Source organism: Pavona decussata, unplaced genomic scaffold, assembly GCF_977016875.1.
Source record: "Pavona decussata unplaced genomic scaffold, jaPavDecu1.1 SCAFFOLD_161, whole genome shotgun sequence".
Classification (NCBI taxonomy): Eukaryota; Metazoa; Cnidaria; class Anthozoa; order Scleractinia; family Agariciidae; genus Pavona; species Pavona decussata.
The window spans coordinates 2,560,245-2,588,074 of record NW_028145572.1 but is presented as its reverse complement, the minus strand read 5'-3'; the positions used below and the strand labels follow the sequence as shown (position 1 = coordinate 2,588,074).

The following is a 27,830-nucleotide window of genomic DNA, read 5'->3' as shown; positions in this document are numbered from 1 at the left end:
ACATATGTGTGTATAATATATTATTGCGTCTGTTATCACGGCTAAGAATACATCAATTTATTAGCAACTTATTAATTGACATACTTTACTATGAAAAACAAATTATTTCTTAGTTTTGTTGCAGCAAGTTTTGCTCCTGTTGGCCGTTATGACTCGGAGAAAAAAAAATCAGACAGAAAGCAGCCCAATCCGTTGGCTCAGTGTTCAGGACTTTATACAAGTGTTTTATCGTGTCTCAGTCCGGCAACAGCAGATAAAATTTTACGCTTTGAGCTCCGATTGGCTTATTTGCGTTCCCTTGATTGGTCAATTGCCATAGGGCCGATAGCGAAGCGCCAAGATATTTTGTTTCATGCCGGAGAAACAAGTCGAGGGTGGGCCCCCACTAACCTGAAGGTCTGCTTTAGAGTTGTTCACAAAGACTAGAGAGCAGATTATCTGATTTTAGACTGACTGCAAAAATCAAAGATAACTTTAAAGCCTGGGTCTTGGAAATCTGGTGGCAGCAAAAGGAAAACATTTGCGTTGACCTACGGTTGCCGAAGTTCTCCTTTTACGGGGTGCCAAACGCCATTTCTTACTGACATTAAACTCTAAATTCTTGTAAAATACGAGTTGAGCATTTCCAAAACTGGATGACCTTTTGTTTAAGTGGCGAGCCAGTTTTGAAAGAGTAGGCTGTTTTAGCAAAAGGCCTGGAGAAACCTTTTGCGTCCAGGAATGGTCAGCCATGTCGTAGTAGCTTTACTCACTCGTTTTGAAAGCCTGACTTGTCCATAGCTGTGCCAGGTCTATTCAGGAAAGCTAAGCAATTCAGTCACAAAGAACTGTCGTTCACACTATACTGGCTATATTCTAACGGATTATTTACAATATGTCATTCGGAGGGAAGCAACAAGCCGTTACACGCATTCAGATATTACAAACGACGCGGAGAATTATTATGACTAAGAAAAAAATCGAAGAAACAGGCTGCCCTTTTTTCTCGCACATGAGTTCTTTGTTCAGTCCTCTCATCACTATTCTAAACTTCTGAAACAAGTTTTTTTTATAAAAGTGTGGCCTGTTTCAGGCGTTAAATTAAATTGAAAAATGGTCGAGTGCCCACAAACATGATATTTTTTCCACGCGCTTTCCCTTCCTCGCACGCCATGCATCATCTGAACGCCTGGAACAAGACGTCAAAGTAATACGAGAGCACGATAGGACATCAACGAGGTGAAGTCCTCTGAGTGCAAGAATAAAACACTTGTGTTCAGGTTTGTAGTAACAGTTTTTTTCAAACCGCTTGACTGTATTCCAGACCACGCGCTTTCGAGGTTGTGGAGGCTAAGTGTTCCGGTTTCTTGTTAAAAGCCGTCAAAGGGCATGATCTGATTGATTTGTGATCAAAGTCGTACTGACAGTGAAAAACACTTATTGCTCCTCTGAATGTCACAACAAAACAGGCTTATTATTTACTGTATATATGTAGATCTTGAAGTATTTTACAGCTTAGTTTCACATGGGCTGGTCTTGGGTTCTTCAATGCTCTCCCGAATTTTGACTTGCTCTTTTCTGCTTAAGGATCCTACAGTGAAGGAAAGAGAGTGGTTTTGTCCGCAATTGAATAAGTAAGATTTTATTATACGCAAGGGTCGGTCACACACCGGTAATAATGGGGTTCTTAAACACAAAACAGTTGTCAATGCAATTTCACCATGCTAGCAGAGGCTTTCAACAAGCTTCTCCCAGGCTCCTAGTAGTGATGGAAATGAAGTAGTTGAGACAAGTTAGGCTGAGAAAAACATTTGGAAAGTGCCCAATGGCCAAGCTAGAGGGAAAGGAAATTGGGAAAGCTTTCTATATTGCCCCTGTTGTGGCGTTTTTTTGCTTACGCTTTTATTTGCTTTTGCTTGAACAAGAAGCTAATGACTAAAAATTGTTCGGAGCAAACCAGGAAATTTGATTACAACTTGAACGAATGGCGCGCATCATTGCTTTTCGAACACGAATTTTGGATCAGTGTGGGCCACCCCTTAAGAACTTCAGACAAAAGTGAGGTTAAAATAAACTGATAACCATACGGAGAAAACATTTATACATTAAAAAAAAATTCGAATTGTATTTTAAAAGATAGAATTTACCTGTGGGAGATAACTGTGTGGTTATTGATGCGGTCGAGGCTGTGTTATCTCGCAGGAAGCGGGACATCCTTGATCTTCTTAACGACCTGGCGAGACTTTCTTTTATCTGAGGTAAGACAAAACAGACAACAGATAGACTGTTTATAGCATCCTTTTTGTTCTTATGATATTACAGAATACATGCATAAAAAAGAGAGCGCGGAGAGTGAAAACTACTCGACATGCTCGCTGTCTCTCGAGGTGATTCAATCCATTTACTCAAAAGTTGTTTTTAAAAATATTTGCGAAGTAATAATAAACCTGTTACTTAACTGGAGTTGTACTTATATCACAGAGGACCTGGAAATCCGGTGTTTAAAACCAAATTTAATTCATTCCACGCTTTTTGCAAATCTATATGGAATCCTTCTGCCAACTGTTTAATTTTTAGCTGTAAAAGGCTGTCTACTGAAAAGTATAGTAATTCATCTGCAAAAAAAAAAAAAACCGAAGGAGAGAAAGTGAAAAATAAATCCACACAAGAGAGGATAAAGAGGGTATCCCTTCACCAGTCTCAGTCTTGATCCACAATTATAACGTTTGATGCCACAGGCGTCTAGTAGCGCTCTATACCCATATATTATCAAAATAGATTGTAGAGGACATGACAAAACGTAACATTACGAAGTATATAACAACTTAACACAACATAACAACGCAGTATCATAACATGACATACCGCCTACAACTAAAATACCTGGTCATCCAACACACTGTGAAAGATGCAGAACAGAAGACCCTGTAAGGCGACAAGAGAGCAAGACATAGTAATTTTTAGATAAATAGCTTTACCATCTATTTTGTCTCATAAGATGAAGGCTTTACATGTAGGAACGCCATAGAAATTCTGGAAACTAAGACTAGCCAAAGACTATTATCTCGCGAATGCGAGCTGCTTCGCGCAACCTGAGCACCAGCTATTCTTATCACTTTTATTATTTAATTGTAAAAGAATAGTTAACTTATTCAACACGAAACAAGTTTCCCCAAGGTCATAACGTAAAGGCGTGGGGAGGAAATATTAAATGATAGTAACCACTCTATATGTGCGCATTATTATAGCGTCAGTGTAGAGGACAATACGAATATACGGCATAATGTGTATAGAGTGCTGAATGGTACGATAAGTGCCACATAATTACATATAATAACCTAATTCTTGCAACAACGAAAAAGTCAAACTAGTTTCCGGAGTAGTAAATGTAGAAAAACTTAACTTTCTTAACTTGTTGCAAGAATATTGACTGATCCACGGTTTTCGTTGTTTTTTTATCTGTTCTGCTTACCTGTGTTGAGTTGAGGATGATGAACAGATACAGCAGGACCTCACTCAAATCAACGAAAAACCCCAATAACCACGTAACTCCCAGCAAGGGAAGAAGGGCAGCGATGCTCTTCAATCCTCTCCTGTAAAACAAAAATTCCGGTGCTTAATACAACAAAGATAAGACGAAGAAGAGCACTTTTTAACTGCGATCTTCATACACGTGCACGTGAGTGTTGACTGAAGGACACTTACCTTGTCATTTGTACCTTGTCGTTCCGGTATTTTATCGATATCTTGGTAAATATCACTCTTAAAAGAATCATGAAGATTGCAACATTCACCTAAAGAGACAAGTTTAGATGAGCTCAAAGCCTGTAATAAAGTTAAGTTCTTATTGCCCACAAACGCCAAAACGAACATTTTCTTTAGAAAGTATCTGCATTAGGTGTACACCGACTAGTATATTTCCATTGCCGCGAATATATGGACTACATCTTCACGAGAAGTTTCACAGCACTCATAACTTTATAATTTCATTTTACTTTCTTTAGAAAGTTCGTCCTCATACCGAAAACATTCGTAAAGACGGCAAACATTCAGAACTAAGTACATCTGTAAGTTATGAAACAAGTTACGATAGTAACTAGTGTAATCAGAAAATTAATTAACGAATCGTATTACCGAATGCTCTAATCACAAAATTCTGTAATTGTTGTTACTCGACGCCTTGCACAGCAGTTACTATCAACCTTGCCAAATCTCTAAGTACTCATTAATATGACTGAAACTAACAAGATTAAGTAAGAACAAATATAGCCTACCAAAAGGATTGCAAGGATGGGTCCTTTGAACAGCCATTCACCATCGTGAAGCCAACACCTTACAAAGAATGAAACCATTACAGTTTATGAGGGAAATGGTTTAATAAGTGTTGTCTAGCAAGACTGGAGCCTTAGAATATATAAGGGGCTTTCAAAGAGAAACTGACACAGGAATACCAAGCAACATACCTTTCACGTATAATTTCGGCGGTAAATTTCAGTGATCCGCACTTGACGTCTTTGTAGTATGTCTTACTCATATCATACGTTTGTGGCCTGATTGCTGCTATCAAACCCACGATAACAACTGGGAGGCCTGTGAAATTAATTCAAGTGAGTTAAAATTCACTGACCCGAAAAATTTGCAGAAAAAATATCAAAATAATGTTTAAAATGTAAATACACCTGGGACTGAGTAATTGAGAAGTCCCTAACAGTGCGATCAGAATTAAGATTTTCCCTCGTCTACGCAGCAAGCTTTTCCTTGGGGTTTTGCTGTACTCTCTCTTTCCCCTCCCCTCTCCGCATTTTTCGCTTTCCTCCCAATGGTTTAGCGCAGTGAAAAAGCGAAAATGAAGAGAAACCAACGGAAATGTTTGCAACTCAGTCTAGGTTTTCACCAACCAGTGAATCAGTTGTGCGCAAGATTAGCAAACCACGAAGCCGCGAATAAAACGGCAAGCGTTCGCTCCTTGTTTGTTGCTCTTTACGACTCTCGCGACACATGGTGCAGTTTCTTTGCGTTTTCCTTCCCTTATCATTGCTTTTGTACCCACTCAAATATAGCTGGTAAAGATTTCACGATTAGAATAACTTGCAAATCCAGATGGCTTTGCACCATGAAATGGATCATGTAAACACTGTTGCACGGTCAAAACATGAACATGAAAATACCATCACAGCATGTAAAAGATCATATGGCCTCTTGCTTTGGTGTGTTAAATAGTATAACTATAGTTCTGTGATTTCTGCTTTGACTGGTAAGCATCGAAAAGATCAATTCTGCAAGCTATGCACATGATCTTACCCCATCCAATGGTGATGTATGTGATGTAAAGTTTGTTGACTGAAAACACTTTGACAAGTTTGACGTAAAGGTGAATTCCTTCCACCAACATCCACGTGAAAATGGCAACATGTGTCGTGTGTTGGATGACCGCTATGGCTGAGCACAGCTTCTGTGAAAAAGAGTGTTCATTTATCAGGTTTGAGGTATATAGGTCTTTTCTTTCGCGTTCGGTCGATCATGGGCACGAATTTATGACGTAACCTTTGATTCGACAGCAGTAAGTTCTACGTCCTTACAATTTGCGTTGTTGTTCCGCGAAAGGAAGAAGAATGCCCAGAAGTGCGGGTAAACTGAATTAAGCAACACTCCGAACATTACACTAAATTACAAAAATTTTCAACAAAATAACGTAAAATAATCATCATGTAGAACAACCACTTGCCAATTAGAGCTATAGACTAAACATGCCAAGCGCGCAAAGACAACTGGCTCAAAACACCATGTTTTGCTCTGATTGGCAGAAGTACGTGGTAATTCAGGATAGAGGATAAGAAACGCCAATATCAAAACAAAACGTGTTTCGAAAGTTTGTTAACAACCTCAATCTATAAATTGACTTATATTTCATAGAAAAGTTGGCAGAACCACTACTGGCTCCCTTTAGTAATAAACAAAAAAGGACAAGCAGTTTTATACTCACTGGCGTTTGTTTCCTGTTTGTGAAGACAAACGTATCGAAGATCATCACAATGTACACCAAGCAGAGTGAAACCAAAAGATTCTTATGCACAAATATCCTCTCAGAGTTCCTTATTCTGTAAGAGTAATGAGTCCAAGTTAATCAATTGAGACATGGGCTGAGTTGCTCGAAGCATGGTTAGCGCTAACCATTGGTTAAGAGGTATAGGTTGTCATGGCATTTAACTCGGGTTAGCGCTAACCATGCTTCGAGCAACTGGGCCATGATCCATCAATCCCTTTATTACTCAGTCAACCAATTCACATTCAATTTTTCTGTCACTCTCTCCGTCCGTCCGTCTACCCGGGCATCCGTCAATTTATGCCATGTCCTTTTTCCTACCCAAGCAATCCTGTTACAAATAAAACCATTGCGGGCTTATGACTAAATAGCAACTACCCTCTCAAGTCAATGTTTTCCAAAGTGGCCTACAGTTAGGTTAATTATTCCGTCAATCAGTTTTATGATTAGTTGATTCATTCATCAGTTAACATGCTTCTTTTACTGAAACAGTCGGTCTGTCTGTCAATTTGTTTAGTTAGTCAGTCGATCTGTCTGTCTGGCTATCTGCCTGTCAGTTAATTTACTTGTCTTTCTGCCAGTTAGTCGACCAGCCAGCCAGTTAGTCAACTATTCTGTATGTCTGTTGTCAATTGCTCAGACTGTCATCCAAGTCAATCTGTCTGTGAGTCCGTTAATCTGCCAATCAGTCAGTCTGTTGGAGCTAGACTGTAATTCATTATATCGGAAATTTAATTAGCCCACGAGTCATTTGTTCAACCACTCAACTTTAATTTAGCGTTAATACTTCCTTCAGCAAATTCACAGTCAATCCTTTTTACATCTACTTTAGGTCGCCTGTCTGGCGATGCAATCATTCATTCTAAACTTTCAGTCCTTTTAGTAAGCCTCGTTAAGTTATCAAATACCTCAAGCACGAGAGAATGATCAAGGAAATTATAACAGCGCCAATGGAAATGCTACTGAGAGCCAACTCTAAGTAGCTTTGAGTTAACGATTTTTGTTCTTCTTCGTCGTCTTTTACTTCCGTAGCGCCGACCTTTAAAGTTCCATTTACCTGAAATAACAGAAAGAATAACGACTGAAACCTCAATACCTCAGTGTCAGTCAGGAAGGGAAAAAGATTGATCTCTAAAAGGGCCTACATTTTCTTACAAGAGACTAAAGCAAGGAATTTGTGATTAGTTGACCCCTCTCAAACTGCGAGGCTAACTTAACTTTTGTGTTAGTGGATATATTTCTCAAATGTGACTAGTCATTAAAATACAAGGTTTTAAGCTGTACTTTCCCGTGATGGTACTATATTTGTTTTTCGATATTTTACGAGGAAAACGTATTTTCTGTGGAATTTTTAATCTCATTTAAGGTGCTCTTGAAACTGAAATCAGTAAACTTATTAACCTATTCCAGAGGATAAAGGGGCTAGTTAAAATATTTTCCCACGATTAAGATAGTAGTCCATGCACATGGCAGCAGATTCGTAAACATCCAGCGCTTTATTGCCGCATGCAGACCTACTATTTTTGTAGCAATCGCGGGAATGTTAGAGCTTCGGATCTTACTACTGGGTACCACTTACGTCATATTCTAACCACGAGCAGTTTGTTTGTTGAGGATGGTGACTGAAAACCTCGCTACTATTTTCCTAGGAAGAATCGGAAAAATGTTAACTGCAAAATATCGTCCCGCTACTCTATATGCTGACTTGGAGATTAAGTTAAGGAGTATTGAGCACCTCTTGAAATAACCTCTAAATACATCAAGGAAGCTCTTTTCGCGGACTACTTGCCGACATATCGCGAAAACGTTTTGCGATGTTTTTTTTTGAAACATTTCAACACCCCTCATGATATGTTCTTGATATTCCATATTGAAGAATTAATGTTTCCTGGTTTACGTTCAATATCTTCAAAAGTCACCCTGATCTATCTTGAAGTCCACCATCTAGGTCTTTAGGACACGTAAGTAAACTTTCACAATTACCATAGCCTATTTTAGGAGATTTTATTGAACTTTCTTATCGCACGCAAGAATTCGAAATAACAGCTTGGATTTTCTTGAAACCTGTTTGAAAAATTTTAACTTACCACTCTAGTGTTGTTTCTTAGAAGAATAGAAGAACGCTCACGAGCTTCACTTTCAGACGACAGCTGACTGTAGTCAATTTTCAACTTCAGAGCTGGACGCATCCAGAACAGAACTATACCAGATGCTTGGGGTAAATGTGGCCGTTTTGCCAGTGGAAACAGAATTGTGTCGCGAACTAAGGGACTATAGAAAACAAAAGACAAAAGAAACCGTAACGGTTACTCCCAAGTGATAGACATTTGCGTTCTTTTTCAATTATCCACTTTTTTCTCCATCTTTATCCTTCCAATGCCGTCCCCTACCCTACCCCTGTTAACACACACACAATCCTCCTCCTGTTTTTATTTCCTTTTCCTTTTTATCCGTGCATAAATCAGTGCATTGACATAGTTTCATGTTCTGATGATCAACGGGGCACACTTTATTCTCATTTTTTTAGACGTTTACCTATGCTAACTACCTTAACTACCTCTTTTATGATGCAGGGTTGTTGTTGTTGTTGTTGTTGTTTTGTTTTTTGGCCTTCCGTATGGCCCAGCTGCCACGAGTCTGCAAAAGCTCAGTTGTAGAGTATCCAAACTAGTAACCGGAACGTCATAGGGTCGACTTCTGTCGGGAGAACTCGGTTTTTCTTTTACCAAGTTTGCCTGGGTTACTGACTGTGAAAATACCTTTATCGTTTTATTCACCAGGGCCGAGTTGTTCAAAGCCCGATTAAGCTAATCCTGGGTTAACGTGAACTTTGATTCGAGTATATTTACTATAATCCGTAAGGATTCGTCCAAAAGATTTTTGTCCCTCAATTTTACCTTAGACTTTTCTTTACCATTAGATTAAAATGAGGCTTTAAAATAATCTTTAATGAGCGAGTTGAAAACCTCGGTTAACTTTTAATCGTGGATTAGCGTTAATCGGCTTTCGAACAACCCGGCCCAGGCTTAAAACATAGCTTCGTCTTTTCTCGGCATCTTTTATGTTTTTTTAATTTCGGCTAAAATAGGCATTGATTTTATCAATATACTCACTGAGGGACACGACAAAACACAAACGTATTGGTGAAGTTTGGAGCTTGACAGGAAAACTTTATCACATTCACTTGTAATAAACGAGGCTGCTTGTTGCTCTAAGGAAGCAATGTACAATGTACATATGAATATGGAGCGCTTTAGCACAAGCCTACGCCCGAAATGGTTATCTCATGCATGGTGTGAGGCAGTTTTCATGGGTTCGCAGATTCCTGGTTGGCCATATAGGCCGCTTTGTCAGGCACATCTTTTAGGCATCCAGTGACAGAGACATTATACGTTTTTCCTGTGTAAACCGGCCCTGGCTCGCTATTAATCAGTTTGCAAATGTGGCATAAATCTAATAAATTATGAGTTGCAACTAAAGTAGTACAAACGTGGTCCACAAAAGAACAAGGTGAGGCACTTGAAGACATGGGAGATAATTTAATATCTCACGGAAAATGCACATCCTGCCACTGATATAGAACCGTACGCAAAGAGTAACACGTAGATTTGGCGGGATGTATGAAGACGGTTTTTGAAAGTGGGATAAAGGATAATTTGAATGTGACATAGGCAATACAAATACCAAACCAGGGAAATATCAAGCTAAGGTGCGATCGGCAAAAGTATACTACATGATTAAGAGCTTTGAGCGGTGGTACATGAGGACAAATTGAAATAACAACCAGATCATTCTGGCGCTTGATTGGACACGCCATAATTTGGACTGAGTACATACGAATGTCAAACAGTAAATGACTTCGTGTCAGTGTTGTTCAGATGTTTGTGCTATACTTTTCGTGTTATATTTGTTTTAACTTTGTTTGTTTGTTTGTTCGCTTTATTTTTTGCATACCACTGTCTGTGGACAGAAGGAATCTGAAGGTGGCTTGAAGTTGTATGCATCACCGGCTGTAGAGAACATTACCTGGAAAGAAAAAAGTTATCAGGTATAGTCTACAAAGACTGCTTTCAAGTCTTTTTTGTGTGTTATGACAAAAAAATTATCTGAGCAATATTTTTCTCAAATCTGGTGATATACATGTATTCTGTAAATTACAAGAACATATAGCCTAATTATGTGATAACAATCTGAGCTTCAGATCACGAGAAACGTAAATTAGGAAGTCGCTTGACAATCCCTAAGAATAATAAGGAACTACTCGTAGTCTAGTACAGGAAGAAACACATCTGGCACGTCACCGGTGCAAAATTTCTAAAGACGGTCTTGAGACCTGTCAAGGAGTTCTAAAATGTGATATTCGGAGTTAATCTCGTACCCAGATCTCAGTCGGTTCGGGGATGTAATAATCTGACAGTGGGAGATCTGGGTACGAGATTAACAAGGAGTATGAAAGTTTAAATATTGAAACTCACGCCCTTTTCGCCATAGCAACACAGTTTATATGGTACGTCACCGCGTAATAACAAAAAGGAATGAACATACTCATTTGTTGTACTCCATGCTTTATAAATCACCCTCCCAGGTGCAAAATTGAAAAGCGCTGGTAGATTTTTGTCGGTCCTGTTAGCGGTTTTATCAAATTCCTGGACCGAGTTGTTCGAAAGCCAATTAACGCTAATACACGATTAGAAGTTAGACAAGTCTTCATCACGCTCGTTAAAAATGGGTTAAAAGGATGATGTCAAGCTTAAGGTAAAGAGAAGTCTAAGTCAACACTGAAGGACAAAAATATTTTGGAAGCATCTTTATTGATTAGGTATTTAACTCTAATTAAAGTTCACGTTAATGCAGGATGAGCTTAATCGGCCTTCGAACAACTGGGCCCTGGTGAACAGTCTCACCAGGTCTGTTACTTAATTGTGGTGTTGTTTAAACGTCTTCAGTTTTACGAGCACATACAATGAGGTCGCGTAGAGAATCTCTTTATCAATCAACAACGCTTTAAGATAGCATTTAAGCGATAATTCATTTCACTCACCCGAGAGAAATTTAGAGCTTCCATATCATTTTGCTGGCTGATTGGGCTGAGCAAACGCACCCCAATTCTAAACAGTTCCTCGAGAAAACCAAAGAATCGTCCCTTGTTTGTGAAGTTGTTAGCCGCGCCAGTCAGTTCTCTTGTAACTTCCGCCAGGTTCGATAAATTGACTGAAGACAGCTGAGAGAAAAAGAACAATCGTTGCAGACTGAGTGAGATCACGAAGCATAACAGACTTCTTAAAAAAAATCCGAATTGCATTTGATTTTGTCTTTTTTTCTTCCGGATCCAACATTAAAAAGGCAGCCGGTCACGAGAATTCATATATTTTAACAGGCCCACTTCGGTTTCAAGCTAATCTTTTTCATCGAGCAAAGAGTGGAGTGATTAAAGTCACATTTAGATTTGGGGGAAGAAAAAATCCCGGATTCAGGAGTAATTCAACATCTCCCGGATGAAGAATATCCAATATATATATTCTCAGAAGTATTTTGATTGACTGTGCAAACTGTTAAGTCAAAAACAGAGTGTGTTCAGAAATGATTACAAAAAACTGAAGCACATACTTTAGATCTGAATTGCTGAAGAAGAACTTCTTTTTCGCAGTCACAACTTTCTTTGTATTCCCAGTAGGTTAAAATAGATGATGATGTACAGCGGCTGCTGAATTCCCCTGAAGAAATGAAATACCAGTAGTAGTAATAGAAAATGACTTCTTTTTCTTTTAAGTTAAATAAAATCACTGTCGTAATAAGAAAAAAAGCAATACAATAAAAGGACGCAAATCTTACCTCCAAGATTTGGATCCACTTCAGGACACTTTCTACGGACAACCTCATCTAAGACAGTTCTGTTCCATCTTAGGTTAAATTTAATGTGAGATGGACAGAAGTCTGAAAAGTAGAAGGCAAGTAATTATAAGACAACTGGTCGCAACTGTACCCTTATTGCTTTCAAGTTTCTTTATAAGGGCTCTTATACTTTCTCTTCCATTCAAAGTGCCCCTTGCTAAGGAATCTGATCCAGCCCATGAAATAGTACGATATAAGCCCGTTCAACGTGTCATGGTGGACAGAGTTGAATAATGCAATGAAGCATGCTTGCTCAGACGGAGTCTTCGTGTGAAAGCCGCCGTAAGCTCAAGTTTCCCTTCCTCTTTCGCAGTGTTTCAGTTAAATTTCATAATGAAACGTGAGGCATCTTAACCACCAAACGCTAAGGATTACCATAGGCTTTATTTTCCAACTGAAAAATGTCTTGAAAATTCTCAGCCGTTTTTGGCAAGCCCCGTTTGGTGCATGCCTCTGATAACTTTAAGCTGTGATCATGACATCATGACTTCACTTACATTGAACACAGTCCTTCTCGTCCGAGGCATCATCGCAGTTATTTACTTTATTACATCTGTCATTCAGTGATCTTATTTCATCTCCGCTCTCACAGAGAAACAACTTTTCGTCAGAAATGAGAGCTAAGTTTTGGATTCCTAAAACCAAAAAACAAGTTAAAAAATGCAGTACACCTTCCTTTTCCCTACTTCTCTGAAATAAACTAGTCTCCCCCGCAGACGCTCTTTTGGCTCTTTTCGCCCTTCGAGAGAATCTACATGACGAACGACTACGTACTTATACATGGTCAAAACGTCAGTAGCCGAATCTCTTTACGGTGGCCAAATTACCTTATCAACACTGTTGTGGATAACACCAAACATTCGTTATGCCATGGTATGTTTGGTGATTCTGTCCATCTTTTGTTAGTCAAACTTGCAACGGGTAATGTGAAATTAATTTATTGATCAAATAAGGGTATATTGCTTAGAAAGATGATTAGAAGCATTACCGATCACACTATCGATCTCATGCGAATCGTGCCTAGGGGCAGAAGAAAATTCTTTTTTCTCTCTCTCTCTCTCTCTCTCTCTCTCTCTCTCTCTCTCTCTCTCTCTCTCTCTCTCTCTCTCTCTCTCTCTCTCTCTCTCTCTCTCTCTCTCTCTCTCTCTCTCTCTCTCTCTCTCTCTCTCTCTCTCTCTCTCTCTCTCTCTCTCTCTCTCTCTCTCTCTCTCTCTCTAAAGTTCTCTCTCTCTCTCTCTCTCTCTCTCTCTCTCTCTCTCTCTCTCTCTCTCTCTCTCTCTCTCTCTCTCTCTCTCTCTCTCTCTCTCTCCCTCTCTCTCTCTCTCTCTCTTTCTTTCTTTCTTTCTTTCTTTCTATCTTTTTTTCTTTCTTTCTTTCTTTCTTTCTTTCTTTCTTTCTTTCTTTCTTTCTTTCTTTCTTTCTTTCTTTCTTTCTTTCTTTCTTTCTTTCTTCAAACAATTTCTTCAATCAGATCAACATTGCCAACAGACGGTAAGACATCTTAAATAAGAGGCCAGAGCAAACAAGATACCGTATTTATTCGACTAACCGCCCACCTTCGAATTAGCGCCCACCCTGAAAGTCCAAAAAGTTAATAAGGGCCCTTCCCCAACCCCTCCCAACAAAAAAGAAAAACATTTCTGTTCTAGCCCAGCGTGAAGTAAGAGGAGCGTCACTTGTGTTCCAAAATTGGTTTTAGATTCGATAGTCAATGGACTTTTATATTGTTTATGTTAGATTTTACACCTTGTTTGTCTTGTTGAAGCGAAATAAACTTGTTCTCCCTTGTTTTGTTATTCTCTAAAAATGACCTCGCTTGCTGAAAATATTAGGAATATAATAAGCGCCCACCTCGAATAAGCGCCCACCCTCATCGACCCCAAATTAAATAAACGCCCAGGGCGGTTAATCGAATAAATACGGTATGCGAATTGCGGGTGACAACAACAACAACAACAACAATACTTTGTTTACCCACGCTACATCTAGGAGTGATAAAAACTCGTTTAAACATGTGCGTGAAATGAAAAGCATCAACAACTAAAAAAAGTTATAATTTAAAAATTACTTCAATTACTCAAATTACTTAAATCTCAAATCGACTGATTTAATAAGTAATTTTAGCAATTTTTGAAAGTGGTTGCAGGGAATTAAACAAACAAACCTGCGAAAGCGCCAGTACAGTTGATCTTGTTAGCATACAAGTAGCACCCAGGCCTCACTCTTTTGTCCGAGGAACAGAAGAAATCAACGCCATTTTCCTTCCAGTGGTAGCCATCAAGCAGGGTTTGGTTCTTCCAGCTGCAAGCTACATAAATGTTATTATTAATAAAATAGATCATTGGATGATTCTATTCTAGAGTTATGATTGGCTTAGCGGCCACCGGATGTCATGTCCGCGAAATTCTGGCCATTAATCGTCTTCTGGTCTTTCTTGCAAAATGAAATCAGCAATGTTTTGTGGTTGCTTTTAATAAAACAATTATTCCACTCGCGATGTTAATATCTAAAAATAGTTTTGCGCTGGCAATTTTTTTTCTGAATATGTTTCTGTTTGAAGCAAACTTCAGTGTATTTGTCTACTACTTGCCTTCACAAGTTTCTTTGTGTGCACTCAAGAAAGCCACCACGCTACAATTCGGTTGGCTGCAGTGTTCGATATACTCGCCAACTGATGTGATAAAAGCGACTTTTTTGGAGCAGGAAATTAATCCCATAGTGCATTTGCAAGTGATACAATCACCAACAGACCAACTTGCTCCTTCAAAATATGAATTTGACTTCTCATCTCGACACGTGATGTCTGAAAAATATTAAAAACAAAGTAGCATTGATCACACTACAAGGCACGAAAATTAATCCGGCCTGTGGACTCCCAGAATAATCACTATACAGAAGAGAGGTAGGGCCTGAAAGGGAGAATTCACGTGTACGGCACAACTCTAGGGGTAATTTCAAGGCTTTTCCAATTGAATATTATTCACGAATGATTGCCAAATTTGGTGAAGCTTATCACGACCTGTAATTTTCCTTTCTCGAGGGAGACTTCTCATGGAAGCCGTACATTTGAGGGCAATTTCAAGGTTTTTCAATTCACATTATTTGAGAATGCTTACCAAATTTTATAGGCTTATCGCGAGTAGTAACTACTACATTCATACGTTTACCTACAATATCCATTTGGACCTTAATCGAGTGGTCAGCGTTAACAAAGTACAATTACTGTAAGTTAATGACCGACAAGCAAGGGACTATTGATTAAGGGATAGCACATTACTATACACAAAATTGAACATACTTGTTGTACAGAGACTGTTCCCCTGAAGACAGTTTGGCGTGGGTGTGCTGCATGTGTCATCACGTGCTATAAGTTGAAGGCCTCCGGGGCACACAGTCACATTCCATCGCATCTTAATCGCAAGCTCTGGAAGTGCTAAACAGATGTGTAAAATAACGGGCAAATTAAAGTTCAGAACAATCTGACTTGGTTAATAGTTTACTTATCAGCTACAGTAGAAATTCACCTGCTAAACAGTGTGATTTATAGATGATTTTACCTTGACATTTCATGGCACAGCATACTGCTCCATTATACATTTGACACCATGGTTCAATCATTTTTGGACATCCTCTAGATCGCTTTTGGCCTGAAAACTGGAAGTTGCAGCCTTGGTATTCCCAGGTTTCTCCTTCTAGAAGAATACGGCCACTCTCGATAGTTTCAATCGCTGACAAAATAATGTAATAACTGTAGGTCAAATCTTGGCCACTGAATGAAAATAAAAGGTTAACAAAATATGGATCTCTAGCTCTCCTAAGGAAAATGAGAAAGATAAAGTTCTGTTTTCCTCTTATCTGCGTTCAGACGACTTCTATTACCTAAGGCATAATTTAATGGCTTTAATGTGATCCTGCTTGTAGCTATTTAGTACAATGCTTCTTTAGGAAGGGCTGAAAAATGGAGACAAACGAAACGGGTTGGAGGTGAATAATCGTACGCATCTAGAGTTACCAGTCGCTGTTTGGGAAATAAACTCCCATCCCTCCCTGAACACTTCTAACGGATTAATGAACCGGGCTTTAGAAACCGAAGGAAATTGAGCCAATAGTTGACGGAATTGAAGAACACTTATTAATTAATTAATTAATTTATTTATTTATTATTTATTTTATTTTTCTTATTGGGTTTTAGCCAGTGCTGTGTGTTTCAAAGAATTTAGCACGAAAACATATATGCTTTAAGTGATACAAGTTCCCATGCTATGGGATTCAGATTGATAATACGAAGTTAAAAGCCGAAGAAGTACCCAATGACACATAGTAGTTCATTGAATAATTAACCAGGCTTTACCTGAGCATGTGTGTCTTCTGGATCTGATGAAATCCACCGTGTTACAAGCAGGTTGATCACACTCTTCGGTCAGCGGTACGTATGCAGTGTGCTTGCCTGGAAAATTTAGTTCAAGACTTCTTCGACATTTTAGTAGTCCAGCAACGCATTTGCACTGTATACATTTGGTAACCTAAAAAAATTATTCGTTGGAATCAGTGAAGAGTCATATTAACTCACGGTCGGGACATCATCGCAGATCTTGAAGTATCTCACTCCAGACCAAGAGAAAGGGTGAATGATGAGGTCTTTCCATGAATTGTCTCGTTTCTGAGCCCCCAAGTCTCTCGTGATATTGGATCATTTGGTCGATTTAAAACAAAAATAAACATATTATATATTATATATTTTTGAAAAACAAACTTATCATAAAATAGACTCTAAATGAATCGCTTAACTTTATAGCGTTTTATCTGTCTCGCTACTTCTCAAATTTAAGCTCACCTTCCATGTTTCTTTGAGAATCAAAACTTGACCTCCTTCGTCAATACAGATAACTGGAAAGAACAAGTTAAATTTATATTCATTAACAGAGAAAACAGCGGCTTAGAGTGATTTAGTTTCATCTTTAAATTGTTACGCGTGAACGAAACTGGCCAAAACAACAAACGAACTGTAAAATAGCAATTTGGTTTAACTACAGGTTAAGCCCAGTTTCTCTTTTTAACACGTTACTAATACGTCCTACGATCGACCTTTACCTTCACCTTCAGCTAACTTCTTCGGGCCAAAGGTTTCTCTGCAACGCTACCCAAAAACTACTTCTACCAAAGCCAAGACCTGGATACCTAAAGCGTTGCTTTTGTTATAGTGGAGCTATTCTCTAGACAGTCTCCCCCAAAGAACTTAGAACAGCCAATTCCCAATTTCAATAAAGGGTTTTCCTTATCGGCCTAAATGTAGGCACAACAACTGACTCACCATTGTCACATGATTTCTCATCAGATCCATCTGCGCACTCAGTGATTCCATTACACACGTGATCTTTCCTTATGAAGGCGCCGTTGGAGCACTGAAATAACTTATTCAACTTCTCGAGCTGAAAAAATACTATTAATGGAAAAAAGAGAGGTCCGTGCACTTGTTTAAAAGGCCCATCAAATACATTACGAATTGGATTAATTAGACTGGGCTTAATTTAATTAGGACGCTTAAACTGAACACCGGCGTGTTTGACGCTGTCATTAATCACGGAATTTAATACTGAACTCGCGCCAAGTAATACGGGTAACATTTTTGTGCAACTCGACGTCGTTTCTACTTTTCGCAACATTAAAATTTGCTGCGCGCGGCGGTGTTATTATTGCATTGTTACGTGTTATTGTAGGTGGTATTATTAATAGAGGATATTACATGGCCGCGCGGAGATACGAAATTTCTCTTCGAGTGTTGAAAAATATTTCACGAGTGAGCGCAGCGAGCGAGTGAAATATTTTTTAACACGAGAAGAGAAATTTCGTATCTCCAAGCGGGCATGTAATATTCTATTTAATAACGTGTTAACTTCACGTGTGAAGATATCACGTTTTCGCGCGAAAGCTCACCTGGTATTTCACTGTTGTTTATATAATAAATACTGTTATTATTAATATTAATAGTGGTAATTCGTGCAACAAAGAAATTTAACTTGCAACGCAACATTTGTTGCGCGACAAGTTGCACGAAATATTGTCCTTGTTACTTTTCTTTAACAGCTCCTAACACGAACCTTGGCAGTTACTGGCAGTTCCTATTCCGGCAGGTCTTATATCATCACGTGCTCGACGACACGGCATGCAATTCCCGACAGCCTTAACCTCGAATAAGCCATATTGAATGGTCACGTGATACTTGATACAACTGACGATACCATCCGTGCACGTGCAGTTAAAGCAAGCTCCTGGGAACCAGTTGGTACCATGCTCCCTCACAACCCCATTTTCATCGGTGCAAGCTGGTTGAGAAAGATTTGTACAGGAAATTTTTTCATTCCTACAGGTGCATTTGGTGATGCCGTTGCTTAGCCATTCTTGGTTATTAACATACGTTTTCCCATGTTTATCCCAGCATCCATCTTGAGTTTTCAAACAGACGACTTTAAAATTAGACGCACACCTGCATGTAACAAGAGGATTTGGTTTCCAAGTCTGCTGAAGTCCATATATGTTTCCGTCTTTGTCTTTACAGCCTGAGGTAGCACATTAGAACGACAAAATTTTTAGTCTAATTTGTTAGCTAATCCATCCAGTTTATAACAAGTCTTTTAAGAAGGGATCTCTTTTCACCTACATAAATATAATCTCTTAATTCTATTATGTCGCTGTAAACAGTAGATTAACACTGGTGGAAATAAATAGATACCACACTGTTTACTTATAGAAAAAGCTTTAGGCACGTATACAATGAACTGACTTTGTTTAGTAGCACTTTGTGCGTGTACACTCCCAACACTGTGGGTGACGGAATCTTAAACCATTTTCAGACTGATCCAGGCAGTATACATAGTTACGGTGTGTATAGAACGCCTGGCAGGATAACTTGCTTGAGTGCTTTAATTACCGTGTGACCATTAGACAGTGTCGATAATGTGACAAAATGAACCGACTATTTGTTAGTTTATTCAGGAATTACCTTCTTTTCCAGCTCCACAGTATCGCAGACTGCAGAAATGCCCTAACGTTGGGAACTGGCCAAACTTATACACCATAAAATCACTGCAATTCCTGATCATGACAGTGCTATACCAAAAGCAACAGTTGCTATCCTTAGTGAAACAAACCATGCGCTTCACTACCCCCTGCCCCATAGTAGGATGATTGCCATTAAGCCATCCCGGAGACAGTGTGCCGCAATGCAGTTTTGAAACGCACTGTGTTGGCATCACAGACCCCGCGCTGCCAGAGAGTCTGTACCAAGCCTCAGGTAGACCGGCATCACACTTCATTGTATGGTAACTGAAATAGTCTGCGGCTCTGTCGCGCTCATCCAGTGTGTTGTAATTAAGGCATTCATCAGGGTTCTTGCCTGAAAGTAAAGCAATGATTACGCTTTGAAAACATTAGTTTTAGATACGTACAGAGACTTAACCCCACATTAATCGTTAAATTTAGTGAGTTTTTCTTTGAACGTAGGAAACAGTAGGTTCTTCATGATTTCAAATTTTAAATGCGGTGGTAAAACGGATCCCATAGATCATGTCGAGATTACTGAAATGTCAGCCAGCGATGATATTTTTTGTGAGGACTACACTCGCCAGCCAGCTGACCGGAAGGGTTGGGCCATCTATAATTAAATACAGTGTCCGTATATATGAGAGGTTCTACTAATACGGTTTTCTGTCATTTCCCCCCACCCCGAAACAATGGGGACTAAGGCACCCTATCTCTTTAAAGTCTTTTCGGTGGAATGGGGGAAGTTTAGACGGTCTAGCAACACAACAACAACCTGACTATAAGCGTTAGACTGTTGCATAAATTGGCCTTAGTATTCGTAGTGGCCAGGATTGCAATTTGTTTTAGTTCAAGACTGGTACACTGAGGCCCAAACGACAAAACCAGGAGAGCTTTTTAGCTACATGTAGTCACATTCTTACAGGTTTAAAATATTTTCTAAAAAGAAATTTGTGTTTATTTTCTTCTGGCCTCGCAGGCAGTCGTTTTTACGGAAGTCGTATTACCCTCCGAAGTAGGGGTCATGCTACGACTCCCCTAAAACGGCGGCGTGGAAGGCGTATTTCCTTTCTGCTTCGGCAAGGCTATAAAATTCAAAGTAAATGTCCTTCCGCTACCTGAAGTTTTGTTGCTTCCTGTCTTCGCATATGGCGTTGATCCTACAAACAAAGACAATCCGACGTGAGCCGTGCCCAAATATTCTGAACACTCGAGCCCATGATCACTTAGTGAATAAACCACAGCAAATACAATACGCGCTTTCATTGAATCAAAATCTGCACTACTATTTATTACAGCGAGAGGCTTATGTGAAACTGTTAAACCCTAATGCTTTCTGTTTGTTTAAAATTCCATTGCTAAGAAAAGTTCAGGGCTTCCAGTCCAAACACTATATTGATAACCAAGAACAAAATCAGTAATCATCGAAACCGAGGTGGAAGTCTTCATTACCATCGTACATTCAGTTAAAACAGGAAATTGAGTAATACCCTAAGTTTCGCTGTTTTAATATTACGGAACCTATTATGAACGATTTGATAAGTGAATAAACTCCAGTGTGAAACTAAAACCATTGTGGTAGGCTGATAGCTACGTGCAAGAATTTGTCGTTCTTGGAACACAGTTAAGCATGGAATGTTGATAACTGAAGAAAGTAATGACCTCATCCCTTTGGAGACTGAGTAACGGCATTTTCAATTTCAAAAAATTAGTATATTACCTTTAATCCCAGCTCCACAAAAACGGAAGCTGGATATCCAAGGAGGCACTGCATCCAGTTTGTAAACATAAAAGCCACTGCAATTTCGGACAAGCAAGCTTACTGATTTCCAACAACACAGCTGTTGCATGGAAAAACAGGCGGACCGTATCCCCACTCCCTCCTCGACCCTAGGGTGTTTTCCCGTCATCCAACCTGCAGCCAATGTTCCACAGTGTCCAGATGCAACACAAGAAGTTGCTATGTGAGTTCCTGCTGATCCATTGAATGTGAACCAGCCTGCGAGCGATCGGTCGCTGAAAATTGTTGACTGGTTAATGAAAAATCGTGATCTGGTTGCGTCGCCCAGAGTAGTGTAGTTTGTACATTCGTTTGCTGTAGAAAAATAAAAACTCCATTAATGGCCTAAAACCCTCTAAATTAATCCATCCTTATTACCTTTTTTCAAGACCTTCCGGAGGGTTTGGATGACCTAAGCTGGCTGTCTCCAAAATTCAAGTATATCAATTAACATTTTAGCCATGGTGGTATCTCCTTTAGAAATGGTTAAGGCGTGCGCTGATTAATTTTCCGATCAAACCAACGAATATTGTCGACCTTACATTCTGATTGGCCACATCATATAATGACGTCACATGTTGGTCTTAATTTATTTACAAGATTGCGGTTCCGGCTTGAATTAACCAAAGTTATCTTATGATAAAGGCTGAGATATGAGCTCCAATACAAGACTCATTTAACAAACTTTTAAATTCATGAACTCACCTGGGATAACGCTGGCAAGGGTTTTTGAAGAAGTAACGATAATCAAAAATAACAATGCACTTCTGTGCTGTAACATGATTTCGCTCTAAAATTACCTGAAATAAAGAAAATTAATCCTTTATATAACCAGTAAACCACAATGACTTTTACCTACTGAATCTAAAGTTAAAACCAAGCCAATGAAGCAGGATTTTGAAGAGTGGCAAAAATTGATGAATTTATGTTATCATGTTATCAATGAGATGAAATTCATGCAGAAGAAAGTTTGAATTTAGACTTCCATTTCTCATTAAATCTTTCCGTACCTAAAGTATATATCACTGCTAACTTAGTACTCGACAAGGTTCTTGTAAAACTAAAAACTGAAAAATAAATCTAACCAATTTAAGTCTTCTTAAAGTTCCTGGAAGAAAATGGAAAGATAAAAGATAAAAATATACACACCAGGCAACTTAGGAACTTTTCAGTTCAATTATATCTACTGGTATAGCAATCATATGCAACTTGGTCAGGTGCAAACGGCAAGCGGAGTAGAAGTATGATGTATTAGTTTATCCACAGCACTCCGTTGTCTACGTATGATCAACGCTTTCCACGTACACTGCACGTCGACTAGAATAAATACAAGTGATATGTACGATCCATTGACAAGAGACCAGAAGGTACACGATTAATATAACAACAGAAAAGGAAACTCACTTTTAACAAGAAGGAGGTATCTGGATATATTGTTTCGTGATAACAACCCAGAGCTACATGATATCAGAAGGAAAAGCTTCCTTCACTTGTTACTCTGCAATTGATATTGTTTATATGTTTCATTGACTTTTTAAATCAAAAGACCCAACAGTAGCGGAAGTTTTTATCTTAGCCGTACGTTTTAATTCAGCATACCCACGCCCAAAAACCGACTATCAGCAAACGCACAATTTGATTGGTTACACAAGCACTGTCTGTCAATCAATACAAGGCAATTTTGATCAACGATAGGCGCCGACCAATAAGATAATCGACGGTATAGTATTCAAAGCTTTTTAATTTAGAAATGTTTTCCATAGAATATACTGTATGTGTCCCAAGTTCCGATTCTTGTCTCGACTGACGCCTAATTATCAATTATTGCCTTTGTTATAATTATTTTCTCAGTATATATCGGACATATACCTCATACAAAATAAATAACAAAATTATGAACAATAACACTTCTCAAATAATCCAATTGTTCTTGGTTTAATTTCAGGTTTAATTTCGTCTCCTTTAATTAGAAGCTAAAATTTAAAGTAAAAAGTGACAATACGATCTATAATGCAACTAAACAACATTATTTTCATGAATTATGTTCAGTGCTTTTTCAATTAATCCCGTTCAGTCGATGAAATGAGACACTTTAAATTTGACAATTGTTGTTAAATTGCAAGGATAACCAAATTTTAAACTGAAGAAAAAGGATCTTAAATTTTATATCTTTTCAATGAATTATTCACAAGATACTGAACAGCTAGTACCACAGAACTGACTCAAAAGTCAGAACCACTCGATGTCCAGCAGCATAATCAGAACACCACTCAGGTGTTCTTAGTGACTATTAAAACTTGGAAACCATCTTGAGCAACCTAATAAACAGCACCAGTAGAAAGCACCTAACTGTTTGTTGTTATCCAACTCCACTTAGTCGGGGACATCCAACGAAAATGTTCAAGGGAAGTACTTCCAATCTATTTTTTCTTTTTTTTTGGGGGGGGGGGGGGAGGGAGGGTCGTGTTTTTGTTTTGTGGCCGGTGTGTGTTTGTGATTGTTTTTTCCGATATTTGTAAAGAAATTATTAAAAATATTTGCAATTATTTTGTTGCTGTTCGGATTCCTTTAAGTCACAGTAAATTTTTTGAAAACAGATTTACGAGTTGCTCAGTAGTGTTGGATTTCCGAAAATCCTAGCGGGCCTTATTTCGCTTTCTTGATAACGACATTTTCTGGTGAAAAACAAAAGGCAATAATTTTCCCATGTTATTAAGGCATTCAGATGACAAAACACCAACGAAATTGCAAGTTTTTATTTTCATTGCAATCCGAAATTCAGCTGAGACGATTAAAATGAGCCTTCCGAACAGATACTTAACGAAATGAAGCGTGTGGTGTACCTGCTAAATACAGTTCGAATAACAAACGAAGAGTGTGAATATGCCTGGACTTTTTTCAACATTGTAACACTGCCCAAATATGGTCGTAATACACTATGCACTAAACATTTGCCGTACGTAGTCGACAGATATTGTGCGATATACGTAATTTGTTTAATTGGCGTGTCGGAGGAAAAAAATGTCAAAATAAAGATCGTCTCCAGCTTTTCTTCAATAAAACTGTGCTTTGTTATCAATGTGTTGACTAATAAAACGGTTATTCCGCTCAGTCTTGCGGAATATCCTCTGATATTAACCAACTCAGCCTACGGCCTGATCGGCTAAGTATCAGGCGATATTCCGCAAGATTTCGCCGGATAATTGTTGTATATTCGAAACATTAGTACTTTGACAGTGCAGTAAAAAATTGGTTTCAGCGGTAGTCTCTGTAGTCAAAACTGTCAAAAAACGGTTAACTTATTAATACGTGCGCGCTAATCCCGATTCACTTTCTCTCCAGCACAGTTTTTATAAGAAAAGTCAGGTTGGATAATTATCCGTTATAAGATGCTTTGCCAGTGTGAGGTATCGTTGTATACTTTTACTAGTTGTTTGTATTTGCGGCCCAGTCAAAATACAAACAACTACTAAAGATATACAAACTACTACACACCTAAACGTCCGATAATGGTCAATGGCCCCACACATTAGGACTTCATCCATGACAAAAATTAAAAGCCCATAATACGTTAATTACGAATCGGGGTTTAAAACCACAAACACAAAATACGTAGAAATTTTGACTATTTTATCCAACTTCTTTTTTTAAAAAAAGACTCACTTTCTTCTTTCTTTTTTATTATTTATAAATTTTTTGCTGATTTAATGTTTTTGGTCAATTCCTTTTTGGTGGCTTTACAAATAACATCTCTCGGTCGATAATTTTCTTTGTCATCGCCAGATTTAGAACTGCTTCAAATTCAAAACGCGTTCTTTCTTGGAATCAGAGAGGGGCTATTATGTGTACAGAGTTACTAAGTATACAATTATAGTTCTATTTTGCGGTTTCCAATGAACGGTTACTGAATAGTGGCGCTCTTCTACGGCCTGTACGTCCCCGAGGACTATCATTCCTTGTTCAGAAGGAAAACTAAAATTAATTTGACCAAACAATTAAACGCCAAAACGATCAGTGTTCCCTCGATTCATCTCGTTTTAGACTGTTTTGCAAAGCTTTTGTTTCTTGGTGCTGCATGCAGGCAATGCTGATCTGAGCTAATATTGAAAATAAACAAAAATACATTACTTTTAGTCAAACAAATGGGTATACAGTTTCGGAAAAATTGATCATTTACAACTACTGATTACATTCTGTTTGCAGCGGATATGAAAACGCTTTCTCGTCCGAAAACAAACTGACACACTGTCAATTTTACAAATCTTTCATTTTCTGAAAGGCTTGTTTCTTGTTCCTGCAGCAAATAGCGCCGCTGGAAATTTTGATTATTATTACTTATTGACAAAATTTTCAATTATCGAAAGAATCAATTTTAATCATGTCACGTTTGTTCAAAGCCTATTTACCCAGTTTCATTTGGCCCTGCAAGAAACTAAACAGCTGGTTTCATTTAGGACAATGGGTACAAAAGACCATTATCGCTCTTACTGAAAAAAATAAAAAGCTGGAAAATTAATCCTGCTGACCGTGTTAGGCATTTTTTTACTGAAACTTTGACGGGCGGCATTCTCGAGAGGAAGTTCTAAGTTCTCAGAATGAAATAAATCATATAAGGTATTTTTTTTTTACTGAAAATTTAATGAATGCTTTCTCGAAAGGATGTTCTAAGGCCTCAGAATGAAATAAATAATTTAAACTCCTGGTGAGAAGCAAATTATTAGCGGGAGAAAGTAACGAAAGAGCAGAAATTCTATTATTTTGTATATAGGTGAGAATTTGTTACAAGAATTTGGCACCTTGTACTGACTATCAAGCTTTTACCAGGGAAATACAGTTTCGGTTGCGTGGTACTAGTTTTAAAAGAGAATTCGCCTGATCAGCTGTGAACTTACATTGTTTTACTAATGCGGTAAAGCCACAATGATAAGCGACTTCGTTCATTGGAAAACCACCTCGATTGAGGTCTATAATTAATTTGAGTCTTACTTGCTACAACAAGGTAACAGTAGCGTCCAACACACATTCATCATCCCGCGCTCTCATTGTGTGCAGAATTTTAATTCATAAATTGAAATTAAAACTGAGAATTGTTCGTTAGTAATTTTAATACCTAAAGATGAATATACACAACCAGATGGCAAATGAAAAATACGTTATGAACCGTAATGCAGTCAGAATCGACAACTGGTGGCAAACCCATTGTGTTTACACACACTTCTGCTAGTCCCTTAGGCATAGCCGAACTGTATTACCGAGGGAGAAACTTCTTAGAACTCTCTTTGAAAAAGGCAGCGAAGGCTATCAGTAATAAAGAAAACTAGAGTCGCTCATGATAAAACTGACTTTGTTTGGCTAAGTTGCTTATGACAATTCAGGCTGGCCGCCGACCGTTGACACGTTTTCGGCCAGGATGAAAATGACCAACGGTAAAAAGGTTTCACAGCTCACTGAATAAGTTTACAATACAAGTAGGTAGATAAAGAAATCGCTAAATTGTTTCCAGCGGTATGATTCCTGGCGTAGAACAAGATTAAACTTACCTTATTTAGCGGCTAGCTCATAGCCTAAATGCCTTATGCCTCCACCTATCATTGAAAATGATACCTGTAACTACTGAGAATGGTACATTGCTTCCTTACATTAGGAAGTAAAATGGCGAAAAGTTTAGACTTGATTGAAAAACGAAATTGTTACTTGCGTTGCGTAATCAAGTTGGCCACAAATGTCTTGTACCTTATCCCTCAATGCGGGAGCCCAATAAGTGCAAGTACCACTGAACTGCGAGTAGCAAAATTTGTTATGGTGATACCTTTTAAACATATTTACCTTACAATTTACAGTTATTAATATAATGAATGTCTTGAGCCAATCAAGGTACGAGCACGGAGTCTTGCAAAAGACATCATGTCACGGTGTCAAACTGCATGGTGTTTTGATAAGAACAGAAGTCTTTCCTATGCAAATATTCCCCCTATTCCCCTTATTGACAAATTATCCCACTAACGAATAACAACAAGGTGGTGGTGTCGCTGGACTCGACGGCTAAAAGGTATTAAAACTTATGTTCCTGTGCTCCTGATTCCCGTACTTACTGTCGCCGCAGTCGTGCTCTTTACCCCACTCCCCACAGAAATTTTGCAATTCGGGATGAACTCAGATCTGGCCTGTATGAACTGAATGATCTCGTTGGTTCAAGATTAGGAAATTGTTGTTTGTTATTCCTTTGCAGTGTTTTAAAATTAATTGAGCATTTAAAACTTCAAAAAAGGTTATCAAAATACAGTATAACCAAGATATCATCCGTAGCATTTTGCTTAAAGCCTGAGTTGAATTAAGCGGATCATAAGCATTCTTCAGTAACAACAACAATGCCGTGGAAACTTCCTATTTACAATTACAAAATAGAAAGCACCCTCCCTATCACGAAGTTGTGACAACACTGGAATGACGATAATCCACCAGGAGTTGGGCAAGAAAGAACTTAACCATCTCCTACTTGTGAAAAAAAGGCGAAGCGGTTGGGAAAGGAAGGGGGGGGGGGGGGGGTATGGGAAAAACAAAGACAAAATCGCGAACAGAAGCGAGAGGAAACCAATTATAGCTCCGGATTCTCATCACGTAACACTGGACTGGATAAATCAACCCCAGTTTTGCTTCCTTGTTTGTTTGTTTGTTTGTTTTCTCTGTCATTTCTGTCTGCATTATGTCTCTCATGGGCCAGGTGGTATAGCGGGAACTAATATTGGCTTTATGGAGGATGAGGTAAATTGGCCACCGCATAGAGAATTAAAAACCGACGCTTCGTGCGCTAGCCCTTCGTCACAGCATATCAAGAAATTATGAGTCGTATCTGATTTATATATTGAACAGTTGAGATGCATTCAATTCATCTCCACTGTTCAGTATATAAATCAGACAAAGGGTAAACAAACGGATGTAATTTGAAACACTCAGTTTCTGCTATCCAAGCACAAATGGATCATCTCAAACAAATGATGGAAGAACTGGATAAAACACATAAGAAAAAAAGAAAATGAATCTTATCTTTTCCCTGTTTTCTGAGTGTACAGACAAAATTAAGAAGGGGAAGAACATAGA

At 38.5% G+C, this 27,830-nt stretch overlaps 1 protein-coding gene across 7 annotated transcripts; it reads right to left on the bottom strand.

The window, feature by feature from the left end:
* Positions 1–3: 3 nt before the first annotated feature.
* LOC146464766 (uncharacterized) lies at positions 4–26,530 on the bottom strand. Of its 7 annotated transcripts, XM_085129244.1 has the most exons (33): positions 26,466–26,498; positions 26,273–26,317; positions 22,137–22,230; positions 21,438–21,532; positions 20,673–21,047; positions 20,071–20,112; positions 18,915–19,307; positions 18,013–18,471; positions 17,226–17,354; positions 16,749–16,801; positions 16,266–16,437; positions 15,472–15,642; positions 15,213–15,347; positions 14,505–14,717; positions 14,079–14,222; positions 12,412–12,549; positions 11,855–11,956; positions 11,630–11,736; positions 11,064–11,243; positions 9,977–10,048; positions 9,136–9,233; positions 8,110–8,293; positions 7,602–7,667; positions 6,931–7,079; positions 5,963–6,077; positions 5,281–5,431; positions 4,443–4,569; positions 4,254–4,311; positions 3,685–3,773; positions 3,452–3,572; positions 2,863–2,904; positions 2,127–2,232; positions 4–1,570 (listed from the first exon to the last, which is right to left on the bottom strand). In XM_085129244.1, the coding sequence occupies exons 4-33, from the start codon at positions 21,511–21,513 to the stop codon at positions 1,488–1,490; spliced, it is 4,350 nt and encodes a 1,449-aa protein (XP_084985370.1). In that variant the 5' UTR covers positions 21,514–21,532; positions 22,137–22,230; positions 26,273–26,317; positions 26,466–26,498; the 3' UTR covers positions 4–1,487. The 7 variants fall into 7 exon arrangements, 6 of the variants coding, with proteins under 6 accessions (XP_084985370.1, XP_084985367.1, XP_084985366.1 ...); XM_085129241.1 differs by lacking the exon at positions 22,137–22,230 and having other exon boundaries at positions 26,431–26,530; XM_085129240.1 differs by having other exon boundaries at positions 26,273–26,529.
* Between the last annotated feature and the right edge of the window lie 1,300 nt (positions 26,531–27,830).

Bases quoted from the DNA above. Each gene is read 5' to 3' on its own strand.
- LOC146464766 (XM_085129241.1), bottom strand. From the start codon at position 21,513: ATGTTACAGCACAGAAGTGCATTGTTATTTTTGATTATCGTTACTTCT. The intron at 21,048-21,437 runs GTGAGTTCATGA...ATTTTTCTACAG, and splicing joins CCTTGCCAGCGTTATCCCAG to CAAACGAATGTACAAACTAC. The intron at 12,550-14,078 runs GTTTGTTTGTTT...TTTTGGTTTTAG, and splicing joins CTGTACTGGCGCTTTCGCAG to GAATCCAAAACTTAGCTCTC.